Source organism: Cyprinodon tularosa, unplaced genomic scaffold (assembly GCF_016077235.1).
Source record: "Cyprinodon tularosa strain WSP-4 unplaced genomic scaffold, ASM1607723v1 ctg27, whole genome shotgun sequence".
Classification (NCBI taxonomy): domain Eukaryota; kingdom Metazoa; phylum Chordata; class Actinopteri; order Cyprinodontiformes; family Cyprinodontidae; genus Cyprinodon; species Cyprinodon tularosa.
The window spans coordinates 274,550-302,254 of NW_024038974.1; the positions used below are offsets into that span (position 1 = coordinate 274,550).

General features: G+C 37.3%; 2 protein-coding genes across 6 annotated transcripts; one reads left to right on the plus strand and one right to left on the minus strand.

Annotated features, from left to right (window-relative positions):
* Positions 1-911: 911 nt before the first annotated feature.
* On the minus strand, positions 912-22,258 carry sept6 (septin 6). Of its 3 annotated transcripts, none has more exons than XM_038289470.1 (10): positions 22,229-22,258; positions 19,031-19,145; positions 17,664-17,859; positions 15,689-15,875; positions 13,600-13,761; positions 13,096-13,192; positions 10,019-10,187; positions 9,787-9,919; positions 8,111-8,301; positions 912-2,023 (listed from the first exon to the last, which is right to left on the minus strand). In XM_038289470.1, exons 1-10 carry the CDS (start codon positions 22,256-22,258, stop codon positions 2,014-2,016), a joined length of 1,290 nt encoding a protein of 429 aa, XP_038145398.1. In that variant the 3' UTR covers positions 912-2,013. The 3 variants fall into 3 exon arrangements, with proteins under 3 accessions (XP_038145398.1, XP_038145397.1, XP_038145399.1); XM_038289469.1 differs by lacking the exon at positions 912-2,023 and adding an exon at positions 2,911-3,451; XM_038289471.1 differs by lacking the exon at positions 912-2,023 and adding an exon at positions 4,237-5,213.
* Positions 21,693-27,664, plus strand: pttg1 (PTTG1 regulator of sister chromatid separation, securin). 3 transcript variants are annotated; one of them, XM_038289473.1, is made up of 6 exons: positions 21,693-21,825; positions 23,704-23,796; positions 23,872-24,008; positions 24,101-24,182; positions 25,143-25,298; positions 27,536-27,664. In XM_038289473.1, the coding sequence occupies exons 1-6, from the start codon at positions 21,804-21,806 to the stop codon at positions 27,610-27,612; spliced, it is 567 nt and encodes a 188-aa protein (XP_038145401.1). In that variant the 5' UTR covers positions 21,693-21,803; the 3' UTR covers positions 27,613-27,664. The 3 variants fall into 3 exon arrangements, with proteins under 3 accessions (XP_038145401.1, XP_038145403.1, XP_038145402.1); XM_038289475.1 differs by lacking the exon at positions 21,693-21,825 and adding an exon at positions 22,792-22,915; XM_038289474.1 differs by lacking the exon at positions 21,693-21,825 and adding an exon at positions 22,799-22,953.
* Positions 27,665-27,705: the final 41 nt, after the last annotated feature.

The window sequence follows — 27,705 nt, forward strand, 5'->3', positions numbered from 1 at the left end:
AAACATAAATAAAAAATACTTGCAGACAGATTTTTTTATATATTCATATATTCTATGGGTAAATAATATTTTTCCTACCTAGAATAAATACATGTAAATAATTTTTTGTGTAAAATAGAAATGAAAAACTGATTTTGAAGTAATGCAAAACCTACTCAATAATTAGCCTTTTTAAATTTTTAACATAAATATTTCCTGTTTTTCATACTAGTTCTAAACCAAGTTTCTGAATAAAATGTATTTTTTATGTCCATCTCTTCCTACTGTAAGTTTGATTATTGTAATTTCACAAGGGATGGTAATGCAAGTTTATCTGTATAGCATATTTCAGTAGCAAGAGGATTCAAATCTTTCAACATGGAAAAAAAAATATTGCAGCTCATACTGAGCTTGGTTCAGCTTGTTGGGAATAAGTGGTTCTTTACTGCTGTGACCTCTTTATTTTTTGAAGCAATTTAATGAGTTGCTTAAATATGGAATACATTGATGCAGCTGACTGTATTTTTTTTCTCTCTTGCACAGAATAAAAGCATATGCATGTAACTAGATACAGATCTAATTCAGTCTTAATAAAGGTGACAGTCACCTGTAAGTTGATAATCTCTTCACGATTCAAAACAATAAAAAAAAAAAATCCATAGATTATATTTAATAGATGGCAAAACCTTTGTCCTATTCAACTACAGTTAAATCTGTTTAGCAAGATATCGTTTGATCATTCTGCTTTTATATGTTCATGTTTAACATTTTTAAATGAAATTGTTGTTCCTCTTTTGTGCAAATTCAAATATATATTTCAGATTTCTTCCAAGTACAACAACATTCTAATTGTAATAGATACAACCATTATTCTAAAAAATAAAAAAGCAAACAAAAACAATAGACAAATAAAGGACAACACCACTACTATGTTGGTTTTATTTATTTTTTTATTCAAAATGTACATCAATGGAATTAAACTAAAGCAGAATACTGAATCATTTGTACTGTAATAGAGGTTTAAACAACAAGAGGTGATGGCAGATACTAGAAAAAACTTGTAGGCAGGTCCTGATTCCAAAATGTCACTTTTACACTCCAAAGAACCACATCCAAACACCATAGGTAATAAACAACAAATCTCCACTTTAATACACAAAATATATCCTTATAAATTATATAAATGCAGGAGTATTTTTAATACTCTTTATCTGGGGATCTGTTCAACTCATTTGGTAAACTGGGAGCTGAAATCATTGGACAGAGCAATTATAGTGATTAAATGCAACATTTTTTTTCCTTTTTTTGTAAGAAAACATCAATTAAAGGAACAGACCGCAGAGCTCAGATATCTGGGGAGTAAAAACCAGAAAGATCACAGCAGTTATGAAACTTTAATAAAAGATGCATGCAAAAAATATAGAACATACCAGTTAATGTTAGAGCACGACATGTAATAAAAGCCCCTGACATGTGACCTCCATGGTATTCAATGGTGATACCTGAACACGAGAACCATAACAGCTGCTTTGGCATTTTTTAGGACTATGTTAATTTTTTTTTCCATTTAAAAAAACAAAACAGATCTCCTTTAAAGTGTTCAGGATTTCATTCAATCACAACTCAAACATTTCTCAGGTTTAATTTAATATGCATTTTATACTTTGAATCTAAATGAGTGCATAGTGCAGGTCATGTTAAATTTAAAGAAAGAGATAATTTAATGATTTTACCCGTGAATCCTAAAAAAAAAAAAAAAAAAAAGTGTGACTCCCTCCTGAAATCCTCTGCTAACTATAAGAGTCTCTCTATGTACATTAAGACATAACAGCATAATTTAGTCCGTTTCTGGTTTTCAGAGCTTCACTAGGTGGTCAGAAATACCATGCGAGTCCACATAAGGCCATATTAAACAAAAGGAGGATGCGATGAGGAGAATGAAAAGGCTGATACAAGGAGAAAAAAGCAGAAGGAGGTAAAGGGTGCTTAGTTCTTGCTGAAGCTGCAATCCCCTCTTCAGGTGGTCAAGACAGATTAAAAGAAGCTGAAGAGACAAAGAGAAAACAAAGCCGGAGGTTAGAGGAGAGGGAAAAATGCTTGCAGATAAAAAGCGAAGAGCGAGAGAAAAGCTTCAAGTTCAAGAAAACCTTTAAAGGAATTTATCCTTCTTAACTCCCAAATGTTTGCAGTGCTTTGAAAGGGTCTTTCACTCCATTTAGATGGTTTGCTTTTTTTGTAATTACGGATATTTTTCAGATCACCAATAAAATCACCAATGAATGCATCAAAGATTATCCAAATCAACTCAGAACTATGTGAAAAAGTAGATTTCACCTCTTTAGTTCTATCTTTTATCAGCTGTACACTGCAAATAGGATCAAATTCACTAGGCACACTTTTGTCTGACCTGTTGCATAAAGCAATCACCTAAATATAACAGCAAAAAATCAATAAAACACATAATTTAAAGAAATTGTGGAAGAAAGTCAGAGAGGAATAAGACTTCCTCCAGATTGAAAACTGTTAGAAAGCCCAAGTCTGTGGGACTCCAGTAAACCACTAAGCATTAGTTAAAACCCACTGGTAAACTAAGAGGATGGATTTGACAAAAGGAATATCTTTATTACCTCCATGAGCTTCGAAAAACATTACTGTAGACTGCCAAGACTTTTTGGAAGGTGTGAATCTTCCAAAGATTCACACTTATTACTCCTGCTCAAAACATTCAGAAAAAGAACCAAGTCAAGCATGGTGTTAGGAGTGCGATGACTGGAGCTGCTGTAGGAGCCGGACCTTCTGTCATTAATAGAACTATGAGTTCTGCTCTCCAAAACAAAGTCTGGAAGTACAAGATCCAGCCACTAGTTGTTGCCATTCAGCTAAATCACTGAAGAAAACAAGTCCACCCGTGACTGGCTCAAATCAAGTCAAAGTTTGGACTTTGACTTGATTTTAGAGATTCAGTAGCATAACCTTACATTTTATTTAGTCAGGTTGATTTGGAAATCCATCTTTGTTATCATTAAAATAACCTTAAATATTTGTTATTGTCTGATATAAAAATGAATTTTAGTGATCTGAAACAATACAAACAAAACCAACAAAGAAATCTGTAAGGAGCTAAATACCAAGCGCTGCAAATACTGCATTGAAACTCTCCAAATAATCTGAACTTTGGTGCTGAAGATTGCAAACATCAATCTTGTAATGTTTTATGAACACGTGCCATACATTAGTCACATCAACACAAACGTTGAACATGAAGAATTAGAGAGCTTCATTAAAGGTTAAAGCAGCAGTAAAGCAACACATCAACCCATATTTATAGAAAAGCTAATGACTGGAAACCCTGAAGCAGATGGGGTCCACAAAGCCTCGGGTGACACTTGGGGCACAGAGTACCCCCAGAGGCCGGTCCCTTAGCAAAGCTGGGGGAGGGCAGAGGACCTACTCAGTGCAGAGCCACGGATTACTGCAAAGGAAAGTGAAATCACACAGAGCAGTGAGCTGATAATCAGACGGATGTAATGCCTCTTCATTACTTCAATTTTGCCACTCTGTCAGGGTTATTGCTATGGAAGTACATTTCTGATAAGTTAAAATAACATGAGATAGCTATGCAATGTCTATATTCCATCACTATCAGTTTTTATTATGTCCATCCCTTCTATGAAATAACCAACATTATTATAAGATCAAATCCCTCTAAGGAAGACTAAATTATTATGAGAAGGGATCATGTTTTAGTTATGGAAGAATCTCAAAGGTCTTAAAAATCCAACATATTTAGCAGATAGGATACATGGTTCTCTGTCATATAATTACTTAAATGGTTATAAGACATTACAGTATTTATTACAAATAATTAGATGGCATCTCATTATTATAGAATAAGTCATGAATATATATATATATATCCCAAAATTAGCAATGGGTGAGTTTAGTTAAAACCATGATGTGGCATTTTCATAATGTGATACTTTTCTTGATCATCTCAATGGGTGAAATGAGCTTCCATAAATTCTAATAATCGCTGTCTGAGTGGCAAAATAATTAGGAGTAGGTCAAAGGAAATTAACCCCCCTCCCAGACTTTCATATAAAAGTTTAATTTATTAAAATATATATACATACACACACCCATACAAGTATCACCAGAAATCCTCCCTGCAGTTTAATAATCCAAGCAACTCCCATTCTTCCTTAGGCTGTTGCTATTTTTCACATCTCACACACAATGACCATGGCCACAGTTACATCGTTTTGGTGAAAATTTTATTTTTTTTAGAAAATGTTATTCAATGTGTTGCACTGATACAAATATATGTCCTTGCAGGATGTGGAATCATAATTATTTTCATAATTATGACCTTAAAATGTGCCTACATATAAAAAGTACAAAAAGAAAAGAAAGTTACAATTGCACTGATGACACTGAAATATACTTTGAAAACACGTCACATTAGAGTATAAAACAAAGTGCAAATATGAAAGCTAATATAAGTATGCAAATAAAACATGACAATGAATGAGGTATGCGAGAAGTGGCAAAAGATATGGGGCTCGCATCTGCTCATGCATCAGGCTAAAGGGAAAAGACAACTGCATGAGATTCAACAGTATTGGCAAGATATAGGGTTGGCAAGAATTAAAGAAAATGATTTATAAAATATATACTAATATTTCACATGATCTGCCAATTTTAATCAAGCAAATAGAGCTTGAGTACATGGATTGTAGTCCGCTCCCATTGGTGCCTAACAGATAATACCTGTATTTCTTTATAATCTTCAGATAACAAACCTGACCCAGATGCTCTATAGATCATGCATGATCCTCTTTAGCCTTAACACGTTCTTGTCCATCACACCAGTAGTCATGTATGTTAATATCTTTCAAAAAAGCTCACATCATGCAAAGAATAGCTGAATATGAAACAAATCTGGAATGTAAATTTGCATAACACAGGAACTTTAGCGGAATGATCACTTGTACAAAACCAACAAGCCTCATTCAGATAAACAAAACAAAAAACAGTGATGTCAAACTGATAGAAATGCCCAGCGTCTTCCACAAAAGCAGCGGGGGGGAGGGAGCATGTGGAGGAGGGTGGAGTTATGGGAATTGGGTGCAGGCGAAGGTGAGGGAGGGGTACTGTAAAACATGATGGGGATGGAAGCTCATTCACAGCAGGATTGCCACAAGGGAGGACTTTTTTTCTACAGGATTCCTTAGCTGGAAATGAGAGAGAAGGGCTGTTAATGCTTGTTGTACACAGTTATAAATCAGCACATTAACATCAGACAGCACAGAGTAAAACATGCTAGTAAGGTATGAGGGTATGAGTGAACCGTTTGTTGTCGAAAACCTCTAGGAGGAACCGGGTTGGTCAAATCTTTGATGAGCCGCAAAAAAAAAAAAAAATAAAATAAACAAAAAAAATACTTTTGTGGTTGTAGGGAAGAAAATGGAGGAATGCATAAGATGCGCGTGTTTGGAGTAGAGCTGAACGATTAATCAGCAGGCTGATTTTTAGGGTCTGGTTCATTTATTGACATCAGCCAAAATGTGGTTGATGCATAAAAAAATTCTATTTTTGCAGTAAAAATCAAAACATTACTTCTGCCAGCCTCATTCTGCTCCTCTGCCCCCTTGTGATTTTGTGAAACTGCACTTTAGTGACCCATGACAACAACCATCCTCATGGAAACATAGCGTTAGGGCGCATTAAGGAGAGCCACATATTTGCATTTTAGCTCTGCACAAGTTTTAGCTTTTAATTTCAGAAGGAAAATAATATTATTATATAGTGTTCATGCTGACATGCAGGAGGAACTGGGGCTCATCAATTCAGAAGTTCCTTTTTTCATTAAACTAATTTGATTAGTTTGCAAACCTGTTCCGATGTTTCAAAATCTGCTGCATTGCTCTTTAAACCTAGTTTAGTCCCCCTAGTTCAGAGGAGGAACACCTTTCATTGGCCTGTGAGTTTTCACTTTGAACTCTATGCAGCTGCTTTCATTTTTAAATGCTCATCAGTAGAAGTAAAATCTAATTATCAAAATGTATATATATTCATTTTACAGGCAGAGGGGAACAATCAGGTTTGGAGCCACTTCATGAAGGATGTAACATCTGTTAGATGCAGCATCTGCAGTGTTAGTCAGGGCTTCAGCACCAGTAAGACAAAAAACATCACAAATTTCAGGCAACATCTAAATCAGCACCAACAAAACTAATTGTATTTATAGTCTTATGGTGACACTGCTCAAATTTAAGTTCCTTATTTTAATTCTACAGTTCTTTGTTCAGTTTCTTTGTCTTGAATCATATTTTTAGTTATTATGACAATTTGAATAGGACTATAGTTGGACAGTACATTTCAGTACATCGTGTATGTCTATGTTCGTTTTTTTGGTTGTTTTATTTTTTATATTTAATTGGGTGTTTTTTAACAAACAAATCTTGTTTTTGATCTGTTGCACTTAAAAGATTCGGACATTTGTTTCTCAAAGACTGTACTATAGAAATCTTTTATTTTGGAAGGTTTCATCAATTTTAAATAGGATACAGCATCTTCCAATAACATTCATAATAATTAAAAATTTTTTACCCTATTTGTCACATTACAAATAAATACAGATATACTTTAGCTTTCACGTGATTAAGCAACACAAAATATCCTATTACTGAAACCTCGTCACATTTCCTCCATTAAATCTTTACTAATTTGCCTATGACGAGATAAATGTCCACCAACCTGAATAGATTGCCCAATGCAATCTATTCATTCTTACCAGTAAAGTTGGGAAGTGTGGGAGGAGTTAACTGGAAAACATTGTGGATGCAATAAAGGTGATACATGCGCTCACAATACATACAATCAACACAACAAGCAGGAACAATTAACTCTGCCTTCTGTGGACTAAAACAGAGGAGTTTAGGTGAAGGTTAAAACAGATGCAGTATTTCATTAGTGCGTCAAGTGCAACAACTCATAATGCTGACCCACTGATGGAGAGAGAAAGAACAAAAAGAAATAAACCTGCAGGCAATGCTTATTAAGAGAAAAAAAAAACTTGGTTGTGATAAAAAGAAAAAAAGTGTGAAGAAATAACGCTATACAAGAACAGCATAGCTATAACAGTCCGAGTGTTGCTTCTTGTTCTAAACAGGGACATCAGCTCCAACACTCAACCAGGAGCTGATTAACTTAAACACATGCAGAAACACTGGACAGCAAACGGATTCATATACATGTTTGCTTTTCCACACATTCGCTCTGTCTTTTTATTACTATATCCCACATGGTTGTTGCAGAAAACCAGCATCCTGTTCTGAGCTGACCAAAGTAAACTGGGCTAATTTAGGTGCCAGTTAACCTCCATAGGCTTACGCTTATACGGTTAAGAAATAAGAGCTGTTTGAAGGCTTGTCCTGCAAAGATCCCAATAGGCACGCATTGGGCATCTAATGGGGGTTTTGGTCACATAGTGACCCAAACATGGAAATCTTTCTGCAGTTGCCAACGACGACCTTAAAAGACTATTTCTTAACATGCCAAAACATTTTAGGCTGTACACTGCTTAAATATGTGACAAAGAAAGAGGGAACTGTCATACAACCCATAGTTTAATGAAAAAAAAATATGTAGGATTTTAGTTACCAGCATTAACATGTTGTTGGTATGAAACTGGTTAATTCTTAATACATTCAAAAGTAACTAATACCTGTTTTTTACAGACTTAGCTTTGGGAGAACACTGGTGTTTGCTTTCAGTTTAATCATTTTGGACTTGAGGTCATTCATTAAACTCAGCTGACCTTCAGCCAGTTTCCAGTTTCAGACTTTTCTGTGTCTTCGTTGCTCTCTCATTTCTTCAGTAATTAGTAATTAGATTAGATTAGTGTTGGTTCTTTTAACAAGTAACATAGTGGTTTAAGCAAAGGGTAAAATGGAGCACTGATCCTCTACCTAAACCCTAAAATAGATGTACCAAAGCAGAAAGTTTTCATTCACTGTATAAACATAAATAAGCTCCAACACTGATTTTATTGAAGCCTTTCATTACCAAGTTGGATCTCCTACATCTTTAGTGTGTGGGTATGGAATCAGAAGGAACAAATACTCACTTTTTCCTTTCTTTGTCCCTTTTGAGTGTGGTGGAGCCCCCTGCCTGCTGAGCTTGGTTCTGCAAGAGCTCAGCTGCAGTCTTTTTCTGTTTGAATGTGTTGACTTCATCATCCAGGCTCTTCTTCTTCTCCTCTAGCTTCTTTTTCTCATCCTGATGGAGCTTCTTTAAGCGATCAAACTTCTCGTGCAGCTGCATGGGAATCAGAAAAAGGAAGTTGGTGCTAAACAGTATAAGAGAAAGGCACCGTACTGTATGGGGAGGGCACTGCCCAACTTAAGGCCGTAAGTTTTAATTCAAGCTTTTTACATAAATCAAAACTGACTGGTGTTTGTAGGGATGTTTAAAAAATTTTTTTTATTACTATTGTTTATATTTTGCTAATAAAGTTATTTGAAATGCAATAAAGCCTAAAATTAGCAACAGATGTTTTGGAAGAAACCTGAAACATGCATAGACATCAATAAACCCCGCATCATCGGATGAGGATTTTATGATACATCATCCGCATGTTTCATAGTTACTGTTTTTCTGCTGTTAAAAGAAGAGGTGCAAATGAGTAGCAGGGATGGAAGTAGAGAATAGAGCTTAAAAGGCCCTGATTTCTAAAAAGATGTGGATGAGGATTGATAAAACTATACAATAAACATAAAAATATATAAAAACTGTAAATATATAGATATAACTAGAAATATATATTCTAATATAGAACTATATTTGTGTGTATATGGTAGTTATTACAATTATTTCAACAAAATCTGCTCAGTTACAACAGGATTGCTTCCTTCTTCGGGTGTGTGTATATACAAGACCCAGATTAACTAATAAAAAAAAAACTAAGGTTCACATTTGGCATAAATAATAATAATAATAATAATAATAAATACATAAAGCATGATATGAGGACTTAAACCCTTTAGATCATTCATTATGATTTGAAAAATATTCTTGATAATAACAAAAAATAAATAAAAACTACCATAAAATGAATAAAAATGCTAAATACCTTTACTCTCTTTTGTAAATTACATTACTACTAAGTTTACACTATAGAGCATAATACTTATTATCAATCCTTAAAATTACTGAATAATATAAATATATAATATTCATATAATATGTTAGAAAATATGAATAGAAAACATTGTTTTTATCAAATTAATATTTAATCGTATAACTGCATGTTTACATTTAATCCAGTTTGGCTTTAGTTAAAATTGTTTTTAATCTGAATGTATATGAGTAATCTAAATAAAAGTCCACAAAATTTGTTTTGGTATTTAAAGGGGTTGTGACATGCAAGACATTATTGTAATATTATCTTCGACTCGTCTCCCATGTGATTAAAATGAGATCTAAGGAGCCTCCTATTCATTCTGACAGCAGGAGTGTGAACTATGGTCTGACCCAAGATGGCTGTCTTAAAGGCATGTCGGCCTCGCTGCCAGCAGCGCCCAATGAGGCGTCTATTAATGTCTATGAGTTCCACGGGCTAAATACCTAAACCTAATGTAATACTTTTGGTTTATTCTCTCTACTGAGGGCTAACCCTAATCAATACGCTGGTGGATCTGAAACCTAAACAATTAAAGAAATGGCAGTGCCCTGCCCTTGAAATACGTAATCATGGGATACAGAGCAGAGAAAGACCTGATTAAAAGTGGTCTTTATTTTTACCTCCTTTTCTGCTTCTTTGAGCTCGGCCTCCTTCTCTTTAACTCTCTGGACAAACATCTGCCTCATCTCTTCTTCCTTTTTCTGCAGCTCACCCATAAACTCGTTTCGCTTTGCTTCATAAGTCTCCTGCAAACTGGTCCAAGAAAAGAAAACAAAGGGAAAATAAAATGACGTTGGGAGAAAGCAAAAACAACAAAAATCCTAGATGCCGATGTGCCTGCACATATGTTACCTGAAGGGTTTGCTGTCAGGATCCGTATCCTTGAAGCCCATTTCCTCCAGTTTGCAGCGGCGGTAGAGCTCATAGTGGCGTGTGTGGGTTTGTTCTCGAAGATCTTCCATGTTCACTCTGATCAGCATTTCCCGCAGTTTCACAAAATCACAGTGGTTTTCATTTTCAACTGAGAGAAACACAAATCAGACAGTAAATCTATCAGACTCTATCTAAATAAATAGGAATTCAAAGTGGGCAAATAGTGTAAAAAGGGAACAGACACAGACTGAACTTGGACTGTCAAAACAGCCCAGCTCAATTAAACACTTTTAGTACAAAGCAGAGAAGGGCTGAGGCTATGGGGTTTCTCTGTTTGTTTTATGCCATGTGACAGCATGTGAGTGGGAACGCAGCCAGTCTGAAGCAAAATGATCTGTTGTGTGATCCAAGCCTCATTTAGACTGGCTTTACCAACTATAACTGAGACAGATGTGTAACAACTTCAAATGCTGCTCATCTGAATAACTTTCAAATACAAAATGAGAAGACATGCTGTTTTATGATTGTACTTCTACTACTTTTTTTCCACTTTACAAGTCTGTTTAAAACGGAACATATAAATTGTCAATATTGTCAAACTCTGACACCTCAGATGTGTCCACACCTCCGCCCTAACCCCTACATAGATCACTGTACATGGGTTACACTGATTTATATGAGTGATGAAGATGGAGCAGGCACCGTGCGGGGAGCCGGAGTCACGTGACCAGTGGCGAGCGAAAAGTAGTCATCATGTCTGAATGGTCAGTTAACTGAGTTCACAATAAAGTCCACTATATAGCCCCCACTGCATATAGTGATGAAGGGGTTAGAGGTTAGGACACAGTCCGAGGCCCAATCCTAAACCGGCCCCTAAACACTAACCCTCCGTTTGCCCGTTCCCGCGGAGGGTTAGCCACATTGAGTGCCACCCCAAACCACGTAGTGGGTAGGGCCAGTGGACGATTAAGCCCTTAAATAGCGAGTCTGCATCAGCAGGCTCGCTGGAATTCGGGAGCAGGTGTAACAGCGGCCTGCTGGAGGAGGAAACACGTTCCGCCAAATGTAAATTCCGTTGGTTTGCTGCATCTTCTTCAAACTGACAGAAAATCACAAGTTAGTGTATGAAAAAGAATGTAATTAATCTTAGAATTAATCTAGATTTAAAATCGCTCATTTGAATTCTGCCAAAGGTATTCATGATGTGTGTGCTACCTCCAGAATTTAAAAGAAAAGATTTACTTTTTGTTTGCAAAATCACACATCACTTTGAGTTCTTACTTAAGATTTTGAAAAAGTTGTGCTTTTTTTTGCTAATTTGTTACTGTGTTTTTGCTGCAAAAAATAGAGTATCCCATTTCCAATTATAGATGTCCCACTTTCACAATATAATGTCTCCAAAAATCTAACACACACGTCGCCTCGATCAACTTCTCATTTTTCGGCGCTTTCTCTGCAGCGTGCTGGTCATGCTTTCTCCTAATAGTTCACCTCACAGGTAGTTCGTACGATGGGTCACCTGTGGGTACCTGGAGAACAACTCGAGCCCATCATCTTCAACCACACTGCTGGGCTGACAGCTTGAGGCTATCCACTGAGTGAGGAGATTGGTTAGCTTGGCTGATAGAGCTGTGCTTATAGCCGCATCCATGTCAGCACGTCACATTCAATGTGGTAATTTCACAGTAGGTCTACACAGGTTGGAAGACTGATTCGTTCTCGCCCCCAAATATTCATCCGCGCTAAAACAACAAGGTGAAAGTCATCATTAGTATAGAGCCAGCTCCCAACCCAACTGTGAGAATAGATTAACGGCAATATTTTTTTATTGCCCATTAACTCCGATAACGACCCACTACTCTTTTAAAGAAAGGGGCACATTTTTAATGTTATATTAACCTGTGCCATTAAACTGTGTTTGCATAGCAACAACTGCTTTCCTTTTCCGTTAGAGGGGAAAAAGATGTCCCATTCTCGTTTATACCCCCCACTTTCAATCAAGTCGTCTTCCACAGCTGTGAGTGAGACTTCATTGGGAGTGACACGCGATAGTTATGGGGTAGTGCTTATGGGGTGGTTAGGAATTCAGGTCGAATGTTCACAGTTTGTTTACCCTGAGAAATGGGGCCACCATGCAGTTGGGGGTTGCACTTGTTGTGTCTACAGAATTACCAAAAAGATAAGTGAAACCAACAGTTTTCCTCTAAAGCAGGCCTGTAATGGTTACAGTATCTTACAGTCACACACTAGTTATCCATTTTGTGTTTAATACTGTAGTTAGGCTGTTAGCTTTCACATTTCTATCCTATCTATTAGGGTTTTCTATCAAACTCTTTTCAGTCCTAATAGTTCCTATACAGTTTGTGCAACAATGTCACCAAACAGGACCTACATCTAAAACTGATAAGATAAACTGCACAGCAGCAGAGGGATTTTTAGCTAACCACTGCTGTCTATGAGGGGTGAAGAATGACTCCTTTATTCTTTGCTTTCCTTCAACCACACCCCCTGTTTTTACATTTTGCCTGGAAATTCAACAAAGTGGCATCAGACTAAAAGTTTAAGTCTTTCTTTGAAACAAACAATGGATGGATAGAACTTAAACTGAGCTGGACAGGTAATACAATCTGGGGATCCGAATATATTTCCATATTATATTTATTTGTTTATTTCTCCAAAGTGGTCCAGATGTGTTTAATACTCCAGGCCTTTTCAAGCTACACCAAACCGATTAGAGTAAAGGTTGAGTTTATTTTCATGTGTAAATATTAGATTTTCCTTCTTTAAAGAAACTTAAACTATAAACTACTAATGCTGCATTTACAAAAATACAAACTCTTCATTATAGATTGATCAAGATTTAGATCAATCTAAAGCCATTAGTGACATAAAAATGTAAGAGGATGATAGAGTTCATGATGTTACTCAGGTTAACAGATTGTTCACACTGAACTGTAGAACAGAGCAGAAGCATAAAGTCAGGAAGTTGCCTCAGAAGCTCCGTGGAAACAAAAGGCATTCTGTCACTTCCTGAAACAGAGGTAACATTAGCTTACCCTGCACCGTCCCCCAGGGGTACTGCCGAGCCTTCACCATCTTATTGCCGATCTTCACTTCCTCTGTGCTCCCCACCACAGCAAATGGCAAATGGCTCTAAGGAGCAGAAGGGGAAGCAAAGTTAGTGTACAGCATAAGATGTCTGAAAATGTGGATTGGTCTCAACTAGGAGGGGTTAGACGGGTTTCACAAGTGAAGAAAAAAAATGTAATAAATCTGTAAACCTACTAGAGGAGAAGGCAAAGTGAAAACTGTAGGAATGTCAGTTAGAATAAACATCATGGTTAATAAACGGCTAGATAACCACGTGGCTGACTTCCTGCAGAGTGGGTCGGCTGATTATGTTGCTTTGAAAACATCTCCCTACTCTGACAGCCCCAAGCCAAGATCACAGGAGTAGTGTTGATATATCAACACAAAAATATTAGCAAACTTAAATGAACAAACCCGGACAGCACTGTACATTAATAACCGTATAAATGGGGTAGAAAAGTTAGCCTTACATTCATGGTGGAGTTGATTTCTGCCACGGATTCATCATCGGTGGGGAACTGGTAAATCTGGACCCCGTTGCTGACTAGTTCACTGGTGATTTTGATTTTAAACTTGGCCAGTTCACTTTTGGAGATGGCATCCGATTTGGCGATGATGGGGATGATGTTGACCTGAAGATGGAAATTAAAGGTTTAAAAAACATGACTCCAGTTGTCAAGCTAAATTTAGCCTCTCTTAAAGCCATCCTCTCCCCTCCTCAAAGAGCTTCTGCTCTGCTTCTCTAGTCCAAATTTAGAGCAGCTCTGATGTATTTTTGTAAAGTCTATGCAGGAATATAAACACATAACAGATCTTCTAATCTCATAGCTGAGAAACACCTGGGTTTCTAACATGTTGGGAAATCAACCATCATTTCTGAGGGCAAATGATTTATAATTTACTTTAATACTTTAGTGCATTTTAAATTAGCAACGAAGACATTAGCTAGTTACTTATACTTCCTGATTATTACAAAAAGACAAGTTTGGCTACATTCACACTGCAGCCTGAAGTGACCCAAACCCGATTATTTTGCATATGCAACCTGATCTTCTCATTTTAGTCTGAACAACACAGATCCCATTTTTTTCTAATGTGACCCAGGCCACCTGGCTATGTGGTCCTGAATCCAATATGAATCTGATCTTTTCAAATGTGACCTCTGTCTGAACGGCCAGGTCGCGTTCATCCAACCTGTACGCCATCGATACTCAACATTGTTCTGCGTTTTGCTACACAGAAGCGGGAAGAAAAAACAGCAACCATGGCGGACGAAAATGCGGAGAGGAATCTTTATTGTCAACCTTCTTGAAAAGATGTTAATGCACTGGCTGGGCTTGGGAAAGAAATGAAGGACTGCTAGAGGCGCTACAGCACTACCATCCACATTTACTACCATAAACACAGAGCACGATCGCTTGGGACATTATTGCGTCCTCTACTGCACATGTAGGACATCAAGTTGTGTGAATACAGCTCACACAGGAGATAACATACAAGTTCCATATATTTGGAAATGTGAACAATGATGGAAAACAATCAGATTTTTTTCCCCTCAAAAATAAAAAATCGGAACTGAGCAAAGGCCTGCATGGTGGATGTAGCCTATGTTTTTGTGAGAGTTCATCCAGGTTAAAACAACAGACAGATGCACTTCTGCAGATGACTTTTTTCTTTTGCCATGTTATACCCGAACATTGGGGAAAGAAAAAGGATGCTAATCCACCAATCCTTAGGGATAAGTTGACTCGACACGTAATTGAATAGCGCTTTTATAGCAAAGTCACATCAATTCTAGGTTGGATGTTTCTAGGTTAGTGAAAAGGCTAGAAAAAATACATTTTGTACTTAAGAAGTCCTAAACTTGGTAAAAATCATTATCAACAGGTCGATACAGTTAGGAAACAAGTCTTCATTTTGACTGAAGACAGATAAAAGAGCAAATAAATAGGCTGATTAATATTCTATGTAAGTTGTCCAAATACATCACATAGGATGACATATCGGAGGGAGAAAAAGATCAGGTAAAGTCTGTTCTGCTTTGGCCTTAGATCTAGCAGTTAGCGGAATAGTATTTTCTCCCCACACAACATTCTTCCTATTTTTTTTTTAACAGCATGTGGGCCCCTGTAACTATTAGCAATGAATGCTCTGGGTCATGTGAACAAAAACAGGTCATCATATCATGTAGGGTAAGTCCTGCATAACAGCTCCAATGCCCCCCAGGCTGAGTAGCTAAAGAGAGGAAGTGCTGCTCTGGATCACACGGATGTGAGTGCAGGCTGAAAGCCACAGCTGCTTTGGTAGAGACCAAACATGCTCTTTGTGCAAAAGCAACGAGCTCCATGCAAATAGGCTGCAGAAAGAGCTCAAAGAACCGAGGAAGCATTCTCTGTGCATTCTCTGCACTTAACGACTGACCTACGCTTAGAAAAGCACATCAAGGGAAATGAGTCAGATAAGGTTTACAAACCTTAACCAGTTGTTGGATCAACTACTTCCAAAGTTTCTAAAATGCTAAAAGGTTTTACATCTGATTCATTACTAAGTAAAGCTCACCTTGCTATCCAGTTTTTTCATCGTCACCAAGTCCAGGGATTTCAGCGAGTGTCCTGTCGGGGCGATAAAATATAAGCAGGCGTGGATGCGGGTGTCATGGTAGCTGTGTAGGGTGCGCTTGATTTTCAACTCCTCCTGGAGGTAAGCTTCAAACTGGGTGTCGATAAATTCCACAATGGATTTGTAGCTGTACAGGGAGAAGGATGGAGAAGCCATTCAGTGTTTCGTTAGTGTTTGTTTTGTTAAGACAGTTCTGAATCAACAGAAAACATGTTTTGTTTAACAAAACAAGCCTTTGATCAGTTCAACAAACAAAAAGTTCTATGTTAAAAATAAATATCTTTTAAAAAACATTTTTATTTTAAATCAGCTTCTTACAATTACTCCTGATTAACTCTATGAAATTACATTTTTAAAGAACAGACAAATTTTCTGAAGATTAGCTTCTGTTTTAATCCATGAGCACATTTTTTTAAAGCAAAGTTTTAAAGTTTTGTTACTAGACATCAGGCAGATAACTGAGGTACATCAACTGCTGGTGCAGAAAATATTTTTACAGCTGGATGGAGGAAGAATAAGGCTAAACTTCCCCTGAGTAAAACAAGAAGGCTAAAAGTCAACTTCTACACAATTCTCTAAGCATCAATGAAAAACAATTAGGCTGTTTTAAAACTTTTAGAGTGTAACAAGAAAAAACAAAACAAAAAGTCCCAACCCTTCCACCAGAAGGTAAACTACAAGCAACCTGTCTATATGAGCTGAAACTATCAATTCTTTTGGTAATTGGAAAATCTATTGATTATTTTTTTTACGATTAATCTAACAAAAGATACTTTTAGTAATTCAGCATTTCCAAATAAACAGACATTTCAAAATACATTTACATCCAAATATACACATAAAGAATTGTATCATTAATGTAATCAATGCATATATTTTATGTTTATAGAAGCTCATAGTTTATATTTGTTACAAGTAGGTTATTCTTTGGGCGAATGGCATATTTTAGATTCTGTGTCCCACCAGGTAATGATTCAATTACTACTGTGGCATGGCGGAAATTGGCTACAGAAACTGCTACTTTATTAAGAGTTTGGTAATGCAACAGTTTTAAATCTGAATAAAATAATAATAAAAAAAGCTGAAAAACAAAGAAAATGTTCCTAATCTAATCTGATAATCTACATGCTGTGTTATTTTAGTGGCAGTATTAAAAATAACTACTCATTTCAAAAGTAGCAACTAGATCAAGTTTACATTGTACTTTGAAATTGTATTCATGAAAATAATAAAACTACAATGATTATCCCAGAAAGCACCCAGTAGTCATAATACTGACAGTTAACACTGTTATTATAAATAACCTTCAATCCCAAAATAAATTATATTGACATAGTTAACCAACCTTTTTGGGTAACATTCTTGATGAGAATAAATTTAATTTCTTATTCCTTCTTCATAATAGCCTATTTTAAACATGGAAATGAGGGAACTCTGATCTCATGTTCCAAGGAGTAAAGTCATAATATCTTACCTGTCCTGCAGCAGTCTGCAGGTCACAGGTTTGCTCTGCTTTAATATGATGCAGGTCATTTCTTTTGAAACTAACAACTTGAACAAAGCAAAGACTGGATGCAGTTGCAGATAATGTGTTCACATGATACTTTCCACAGCCCCAGGGTGCAAAGTGAGTAGTGACTGTTTGCAGGTAATATTTGGTAACAAAAGCTCCAAGGCGTATCCCAGCTGTCCTGGGGTTGTGATATCCATCTGATGTAAGCCAGGATAGCACCTTAAAATATAAAACTACTGAAATCCCAGCCTGAGCTCAAACCTGAAAGCTCATAGTGCCCTCAACCTTTGTATGTTCATTCTTGAATGAACAAGGTTCACTTCAGCTCTGATCAAAGAGTAGCTTAAAGGATCCCTGTATTCTACAACAAGCTCAAAGACACAAGAGTCCAGACCACTTTACCTGTCTTCCTTATTAATCTGATCCCCGAAGCCCACAGTATTGACGACAGTCAGTTTGAGGCGCACGTTGCTCTCCTGCAGTTCGTAGGTGTTGGATTTGAGCGTCACTCCAGGCTGGTTGTGCTGGGTGGGCTCGCCCTCAAATTTGGTGTTGAACAGGGTGTCCATTAGAGTGGACTTACCCAGACCCGTCTCACCTGAATAGCAAATATAAGATGAAGAGAATAAAACGTCATGCTCACACTTTATTCTGAAAAGCACCAATTGCTATTATTCTAATTCTTCTATTAAAAAAAAATCAAAGATGCAGGCTCATTGATTCAGCTTTAAACCATTTCAAGAAATTCAGACCAAAACCAGAAGTGAGGAATAAATCCAGGATGCAGGTTTAAGACCCTAAGTTTTAGATGCTTACAGGCATAAAAACTGTTTCTACATAATGTCTTCTGACTGTCGTTATCACTTGGTCCTATTTTCTCTCTGTTCGTATCAGTGCGCGCGACACCATGACCTGACAGCTAGGGCCTACTAACCTGACAACAGCCAGATGCATGTCTCGCTCCGCCTAGCTCCTAGCTAGGCGGAGGGAGACATGCATCTGGCTGTTGTTGAGCTCGTTGTCAGAATGACGGCGCGCACTGATACGAACAGAGAGAAAATAGGACCAAGTGATAACGACGTGTGACTTTTTCCACTACAATGTTTTTGGGATGCAAAAATATCGCTCTTTTGAACACATAATGTTTTGGGAAGAGAAACGTTTTATTTCGCTTGGTCTAGCAAACCTGCCGGACTACTTTCGGCTTGACCAAAGCTGGACGAGAACTCTGCTCACAGGACGCTGCCAGGGGTAAGTCAGTGTGATTGCATGACACTGGTGATGGGGATGCCATACAGATTCATGTCAAAAATCCCGAACTATCCCTTTAATCAAGGGTTATACATGCGCATATGAGCCCGCTTCAATTATATTTTAGTTATTATATTTTCTTGCAAAGAACTAGAACAAAATACAAAGTTAAATACCAAACGCTCCCAAACAGCTGTGAATTAAGGAAACAAAACTTATCCATGGACATCTAATGTCCGTTTTATGTTCTTTTGAGTGTTAAATATATTGAATAACCAGCACCAAGCTTTGCAAAAGCAACCAAAAAGAATGATCTAATAATGATCTATGCAATAGAAGCTTATCTGCATACTACCTGTAGAGCTTTCTATCAAAATGGAGAGAATCTTAATTACTGTTGTAACTAAAACAGAGGCTATCGGCATGTCCATTAAGTCTACTGTTATGTCTCATTGGAAACAACTACCTGATGTTAATGCTAGCTGATATAATAGCATGCAAAGGTTTGTAACACTCACCAACGCAGAGGATGTTGAAGCAGAAACCACGGTTGACAGACTTGTTGACCAGCTGGTCAGGCATGCTGTCAAAGCCAACATGGCCTGCCAGAGGTACAGCGCGGACCCCTTCGCCCTGAAACAAAACAGATCTTTTACCGTCTGCAGTTTTAAGCCCCTAAATTGCACAAAAAATGTTAAGGTATCTTGCTGTCACATCTGGGTACACATCCTGAATTTTTCGCAATGTGAAAATTGTTAACTCCCACATTAATTATAGTTATATATATGTACATCTCATGACATTACCTCTTCCTCCATCGTATACCGACTGTTAGAGAAATTGACTGATTTCAGGTGCAGTTTAATTCACTTCCTGTTTTCAGATAGGCAGTTCACTTCCGTCAGCCGAGACAGTTCAAGACCACAAAGTACATATATGGAAAGTTATGGCAGTTGGTGTAAAATAAATAGCAGACTACGAAAAGCTCAGAGGATGAAACACTGCATTTTGAAGGTATTTAAAAGCACCAAACTTTTTCACAGCTGGTCATACAACGGCCAAAAACCTTTATGTATCTTATCAGGAGTTTTTGTACTGTTACAATTTAAAGAACATGGTTTGGAGGTGAAAGAGAAAAAAAAAAAAAAAAGGTCTTTAAACTATTTCCAGAGGTACAATAGCCAAAGAAGTACTTTTTCTTGGTGTTATCAGTCATCAACACCCCAAAGTTACCATCCGCTTTGAGGAATTATCCTTTAACCTGATATAATAACTTACAAGTGTTAGACTTGTGTTGTTATTACAGCTATTCTAAGAAGGGCTTAAAAGATCCTAACGTGGTTGCAGCATGAAAGCCTTTCAAAGAATGTTCCCAATTTACTCCCATGCCCCGCTGCAAATAAATCCACTGCAACCAGATACTGTTCACAAAATCATCACCATACATCATCACCCCTACTATGAAACCATGGTAAAGGTGGCATCATGCTATGGAGGTGTTTTTCTCCTGCCGGCAGAGGGTTGCAGCTCAGATTTACTGGTAGTATTGAGCTACTGATGATGTCTGCAACAGACTAAAGTCTGGGCCTTAAGTTTAATTTCTAGCAGGAATAAAAACCCAAATATAACGATATCTGTTATTTCAGGGTAGAGCTGCAACTAACAATCATTTTACTAATCAATTGATGTGTAAATTATTTTTTCGATTAGAAATTGGATAGCAAAATGTCCCTTTAAGATTTTCTTTTACTGAATTTAAACCAAGTGAAACTAAAACTTTTCCACTTAAAGAGCTCTGGCTAGAGCGTATTGACGGACAAAAAGGGGTTTTATCCTATATCCAAAATGTATATAGATTTCTTTGTACAATTTTGGTATAATCACTGTTATAAGTTGGCTGTGCTGTCCATTAAAGGCAAGTTTTACAGTCTCTATACTCCAAATAACAATTAATTGATTACCAAATCAGTTGACTAGTATTTAAGTTATGGATTAATCTGATTCTTTCAACCCTGGTTCAAGGGTATCAATTTCATATCATTTGCTGCAGCATTAAGGTTGGTCTTAAACATGTTTTTAAATCAATTAATTAAACCATGAACATCACTTGATTGTAAGAGGGTGAGTTTTAGCCAGATGATTCATGGGTTGGAGTATGAAAAAATATAAACGTTAAAGGACACAACCCTTTAGAGCTGGATATTTAAAACACTGACTGTGCATCAAAATACTCCTGTATAAAAAAAACCCGACATGAACAAATTCCAGTAAAGATCTGTGGAAAGACTTGTAAAATTCTACTGAAATATCCTCTCCTATGCATCAAACTTAGCTTGAGGTATTTTGCAAAGACGAAGATGTGCTCCAAAAGAATTGCAGCTGTAATTGCATGAAAATTTGGTTTTAAAAGGCCTGACAAACCTTTTCAATTTATGTTGTAGCGTGTTGTATAATTTTACTTCAGCTTTATTATTCTGTTTCGCTACTGTCTGTTCTATTGTATGAACCCCGACACACCAAATAAGGACATTCAACATTGCTGTTATAACATGACTGTGCAACAGTGCACGAATAATTTTCAAAAACCTTTTTAAATATGTGCGGCTTTCAGTGAGTGTTTTTCTATTTTTTACTGCTGTGATTTATTTTTTCTGCTGGCTATGTTTATATTGCGAGCTGTAGGGAAGAGAAGAATTTGTAGAAGATGCCAGAACAGCTAAATCTCTTCACCGGCTAAACCTCAGACAAACCGGCCATTATGTGGGATAACATTACATGGTGCTGTTGTCCAATTTGGCAAAGGCTTTGACAGAAAATATATTCTGGGAGTCAATCTAAAATAACTGTGTGAGCTGATGGTACTAAACAGTTGTGGATTGGTGGATTGTTTGGATGTCTGGAGTTGGGTTTTAACAGCTGGATGACTGTTTATGGAACTGATGGTAATGTAACAGGACAAACAGCCTCTATATTACACAGCATTCCTGAATTCGTCGCTTTTCATGACACTCATAGCCAAGTAGCACACAGCCGGTTTCATTCATTGGGCCACAAAGGGGAAATCAAACAGAACAGCCTCTGCTATTCTAAGCAACCCTCTGGGGTTAAGTGGCTTCATTTTCCACGAAAAAAAAAAAAAAAGCAAAGTGGATGTTTTAGAAATGCAAGTTTTACTACGATAAATGTAGCTTTAAATGCAAATAAAAAGGGACGACGCCCGTATGAAAGTTAACGGGACTCGAGACAACATAACGGAAATGAGCGCTGCTCAAACGGGGGCGTTGAGAATGAATGGCCTACCGTTTGATTCAAGGTAGGTTTTTAACGACAAACAGCCTTACTACGTTGTATTTTAGACATTATTACCCGTACAGTATACGTCTGTATTTTGTTTGGAAATAATTATGCTATATATAGCCGCACTTCAAACGTAAACGAGTAAAACTAATAAAATAAGAACGCTTTAATAGTAGATGCACCTATTTTTATTTTTTTGCAGTAAATCGCTTATGCTATACGTTTTAGGTTAGCTAAAATGTAAAATTACCGAGCAACGGTTACCTAGCTATTATAGTCGAATAAAGCACGAAAACGGATGTTAGCAAAATAACAATTTCCCTGGTATCCTCCCTAATCAAATAATACGCATTTTTTCAATCAGTTATTTTTTTATTTTTGCAAACGGAGAAAACCTCAACGTAAAGCGGGGAACTTACAGCTTGCCTTGCTAGTTCAGTAGACGCCATGGTGAGAACTGTTAGCTGGAGAATAAACCCTCCACCGCTCTGGATTTAGCCAAAGAGGCTGCGCCGTTTAGGTTATACTCATAGCTGGCCTGTTTGGAACGTACCATTTATCGGAGCCATTTACACACAGGGTAAAAATAGAAAGAAATGTGAATAATTTAACAATTTCTTAGTAGAATTTAATGTGTGCTGTTTTATGTTTTAATATAAAAGTTTTCCTGTTGAATTATATGAAAATGAGGAAGAAAAGCCATCGAATGTCATCCTCCGCGCCCCCCAGGACAAGGTGGTTACGGCTGGTGAGAAATGGGCAGTGAAACGTTTCAAACGGAAATTAGCAACAACAAATAGCTAAAATTCGGGTCAATTTACTCATATTTTTATTGCTGCAACGTCGTATAACATGAAGCGTCCATAGCTGCTGACATATACCTGATTAAAGTCTGCATGCCTGGCGAGACGTAGGCATAAATAACGAATATCAAATCACTGATAATTCAATTTTAGCCGGGTAAGCTAAGTATTTATAGGAACGCCTTTTAGTCACCTGTCCAAGAGCGACCAATAGGAATAAGACAACGAATTTAAATTCAAGCCGCGGTTGTTGGAAGCGACACACGTTCTTGTATCACAACAATCAACAGCAGAAGGCAAGCCGTAAGCAGACGCGGGTTTTCGAGCACAGAGGCGTAAAGGTTTATACTTTATCATACAGTTTCATTGTTTTTATTAACTTCTTTATATTGTTTAAGTCTGCTAGATGTTAATTTCGTTTTAAAGTTACATGCGAACTGTCTACTGCTTCTAACTGCTAGTCAGCTGGTGGACGTTTAGAGCTTGTAAATGAGCTGAAAGCCACAAGGAAACAACTAGTTCTACTGAAATACATGAATAGCCTCAAAGAATAATAGCGTTTATATCACACGAGATTTCAGCTGGCCAGCAATACTTTGTGTTTTTTATTTAACTTAAAGGTGGTTTTGTTTTAGTTTGATATACCATAGTATGAAAGATTATAATATTGCTTGGGAAATCTTGTTTGTGTAATGAATTATATTGATAGACTTAGGTTTTAACTTAACACAACATGTGGCTTTTAAAACTTTTCTACCCAGAACTCCTCCAGTGGCATAGTTTTATTATCACCTGTTTAAAATTCTGTAATATCAAACCTTTGAGGTAACTTTTTTTTTGATTAATCAAAGACACTTGATAGATTAATCGATCGGCATTATAATAGAGGATTTATGGGGGACATCTTATTGATGTGAACTTTGTTGTGGTCTGCAAATTTCCATCTTTTTTCCATGACTTTAATGGTAAAGGCTATAAATGAAACTATTCTCATGTGAGAAATGCATTAGTCTGGCTGCCTGACTCTTTCCATGCTGTTGGCCTCTAAACTTTACAGCGGGAACCACTTTGATTTTGTTTTTACTCCTCAGCTCCAATGGAGAACATAATCTTTGCCGAGCAAGAAAATGTCCGTCTTCATGCACCTTCACAGCTTATGCGGGAACGACTCAAGTCTGCTCCAGGTATAAAGTTTTTGTTTCTCACAACTTTTGGATTGCTAACAGTACGACTTTCTTATTCATGCCGTTTTCCACCAGAGAAACTTCTCAAGTCTCCTATGACTGCTAAAGGTATTACGACGCCACTGCCATCTGGTCGTAGGGCTTTTGGAACAGTGAACAAGATTTCAACCCCTGCAGTCAATGCACAGGAGAAAAAACTGTTGAAGCCACAGGTTGGGATCTGCCTTATTATTTTTTATTGTATTTTTTTGTGTTTGCTTTTCCCTGTATCGAGATTTACAAGCATGCATTTTTTTCCAAACAGGAAACTAAGGTGAAATTGCCTTCTCACTCCAAAGGAGAGGACTATCCAGAAGTTGAGCAGTTCTTCCCTTATGACCCATTAGGTAAACTGGTGCCTCAGCTTTAAAGAAAACTCTGCATTTGCATTTCTGTGTTTTTCCTTTGGTTTTTTTAAGCGACAATGCATATTGATGAACACAAGGTAAATATGGAAGATTTCAGCTGGTGCCAATTCCCATCGCTAGTCCTTCAGGTGGCAAAGCGACAAACACCTGAATGTTATTGTACAATTACAAATGGGCATACTAAAGTCAAAAAATATATTTAACACCAGGCGTACATGGGTAATCAGCAAGGGCCTGGGTTGGGTCATAGAAATAAGTCAAGGTAGGCAAAACACAATGTGTGAGTTCATGTAACTAGTCATAAAATGAATCCAAAATTCATATGAGATTGCAGGAGCTGCTGTGGCTGTTTATTAACTGAAGTTTTTAAAGGATAATCACTTATAACAGCAGGTGTTTTGAAGGCTTAATAGAATACTGCCTGTCTGAAGGTGCTTCTGATGAGAACTAGTCGCCTCTCAGACTTTACTTGGTCAATCTACTTTGGTTTTAACAAATTCTTGAGGAGCTAGTCTCCCAAGAGTCTTTAAAACCACAATAGTCTGCATATTTAATCTCAACTTCAGAGATCTTTTTTAAAATGTTGCAATGATACTTTTATTTTTGTCTATAATAGTGCTTGTTCATATGCTACTTTAACAAAGTGTAAAGTGATCCTGCAGGCAGATGTCCACCTTAAAACACAGTAAATCATGTGACGATCATTGAATTAAAAACACAGCTTAGCTTAGGCTTACATTATATTTTTCATATTTTTTGCTCCCTTGGGTTGTGCTTATTCTGGTAACTTCAGATACAATCTACCTTTGTTTAAACTCTAAACTAAACACTTTGCATGGTCCCTGTAGAAATGACTACCATAGACTTTTCCTTCAGCCAACAGATGGAATAGAAATAACAGTTCCAGTCTAGTTTAAATCCTAACCTTGTGTATTTCAGAGTTTGAGAAGTACAGTGTACCAGAAGATTTGGTTCCTCTTAGTTGCCTGGCTCTACCTGGATTGGCATCTTTTACCCACAACCTTCCAGCTCTGGATGAGGAAAAGCTGGAAGAACTCTCAAACCCCTTGCCTGTGAAAATGCCAGAGCCTTCAGGTAGCAACTTAATATTACTGCTCATGTTCATAAATTGTAAAGAAAAAATTGATCTGATTTATTGATATTCAAAATGATCACAAACTGATTTGATAAAATGGAAAATGATTTAATAGAATACTATCTCATGCACCAGAATATAAAAATGGTTCTAGGTGTGCTTGTTTTTGTGATTCCTGGATCTTGTGAAAATTTGGAATGTCACAAGTGGATTTATTTCCCAGTTTTTCTCATGTCGCCAGTGGAATTATTGGACAATTGGGGTTCACTTGCTGCTTTCTATCCTGTGAACCTCTGCAGGAGAGGGGAATAAAACGAGGTCACTTCTACATCTCTTCTTGGGATTTCACATGCACTATAAATTTCAATCCAATTTATGTTCAACAAACTTGAGCTACTGGTTGAGATGATCAGAGAATTGTATTCTGACCTATGCCACAGAGACTTGGCTGTCTAACAAATGCCAGACTTTACAGCAGCCAGCTAGCTTTCTGCTGTTCATAGTCAACTGTGACAAAAAGCTTTGTGTGGATGTAGCTGTTTTTTTTACCTTAACAGCACCTGATGCACCCATTTAAACTCTTTCATGATCTGGAATAACTTGACTCAAAACCATATTAAGATTCCTTTAACTTTAAACACTGACTCCCCTGTTGTCCTTTTTTGACTTTAACAAACCTCAGACAAGAACTCATAAAAGTGTCTTACAACCTATCCAACCAGCAAGAAGACTCCAGGTCATTGTGCCTATTTCACCGTTCCCCCGCTTCTCAGGGTCACTCTTATGTGACAGTGCACCTCATTTCTACATACAGAATTAAAGCTCTGCAAAAAACTCCTTGGTTTCTGAACAGCATGAGGCTGACCGACCAGATGAGGCACTAGGATTTACAAAGTTATGCTGGTCTGGAGCAGACTAGCTATGTAAAGTAAATCACCATGGTAACTTGTGTTGTCTTTGTAAAGGCGAGGCCTAATTAAGCCAGGATTTCTGAAATCCCAGCTTAATCTGATTTCTGGGGTTTTGTGCAACAACCTTCTGGGCTCACCAGACTCCTGTTTACTTCAACTCTGCTTTCATCATCCCTGCTCTGCTGCAGAGAAGTGTGCCTGAATCCACCTGTAGGTGGAGCACAGGCAGCAGCATGTGAATTTGGGAAAACAGGTCTCTGACTTCAGGACCAACTGCATCAGTTCCCCTAGAGGCTGTTCTTTGTCCTCTCATCATACACAAATGGCTGAACCTTCAGCAACCAGTCCGCCAATCTCCTAAAGTTTGCAGACAACGCCACATTGTGCTGATCTCTGGCAGAGATCTGTCTGCCAATGGGTGGGGTATTGATCATCTGGTGACCTGGAGCTCTGAAAACGGTGGAGGATGGGGCGACCATTGCTTGTCTTCCAAGTTGGGGCTGACCAAGTAAGCACAAAAGAGGATGTACGTCCTGCTGCAGCTGAAGTGCAGCCTGCCAAAGACGATGGCTAATTCCAAATTGAAGCTCCTAGTTTCCTTTTCATGCAGCCAACAGTAAAAACACAACCAAGGTAGTTGAGGAACTCTGACTGCTTTGCGAAAGCTGAACAGTTTTATTATTTGAGGCGTCATTGCATAATGTAAATGCACATGTTTGTCAAAACTGGAACTAAGGACCACCACTCTATTACAAGACTCCAAAACGGCTGCTTCTTGTCTGATATTGGTCTCTTGGACAAGTCCAGGTCTCTCGCTTATGCTTCTGGTTTCAAATGTATTTGAAAATTGAGAGTTATATTGCAAATTCAATTGCCCAGTCCTAGTTACTACAATCTTTCACACCTAAGCTCTGCATGACTTTATTCTACTTGCTGCTGTTGCAGAATCCTTTGTCAAATGTAGAAGTTATATTGTGTGTGTGTGTATACTTTTTTTTTTTTCACTTTTTTTTTTCACTTTTTTACTCTGCACCTTCTAGATATTCCGTACATATTATGGAATTGATAATTTAAGAAAGTTGTGGCTATGGCTTTAATTTTGTTTGAATATCTAAGGATTTAAGGGTTAACCATTTATGTAAATGTGAAGACTTATGAATTCATGGAAACAACTGTTGTGCTTAATGCATGACTTGGGACTCCTTAAAAACAAAAAAGCTTTAAATTCTAATCCTTTAATGAAATGGTTGAGTTGAAATGATAGGTCTTGAAGTCTGACATACAAGTGTGAAGAATATCATTAACTCGACTGTCCTCATTTTCAGATAACTGCGGGGAGCTGGCTGCGTTTCTTCTAACCCTTGATGAGCTGATTGAGCTTCCTTCAGAATCAGACTTTTAATTTGTTTCATTTGTAAATTTTCTTGTTTAAATAAAGTTGCTTTACCTCTTTATCACCAGTCTGTAACTCTTTATGTTGTGAGAATGTCAGGGA

Coding starts and splice junctions, on each gene's coding strand:
- pttg1 (XM_038289473.1), top strand. CDS start 21,804: ATGGCCTACCGTTTGATTCAAG. Junction 23,797..23,871: donor ACGACTCAAGTCTGCTCCAG/GTATAAAGTTTT, acceptor GTTTTCCACCAG/AGAAACTTCTCAAGTCTCCT. Junction 24,183..25,142: donor CTTCCCTTATGACCCATTAG/GTAAACTGGTGC, acceptor TGTGTATTTCAG/AGTTTGAGAAGTACAGTGTA.
- sept6 (XM_038289469.1), bottom strand. CDS start 22,258: ATGGCGTCTACTGAACTAGCAAGGCAAGCT. Junction 10,188..13,095: donor CCCCTGGGGGACGGTGCAGG/GTAAGCTAATGT, acceptor TGTTTCTCTCAG/TTGAAAATGAAAACCACTGT. Junction 8,302..9,786: donor TCAAAGAAGCAGAAAAGGAG/GTAAAAATAAAG, acceptor ATTCCCATGCAG/CTGCACGAGAAGTTTGATCG.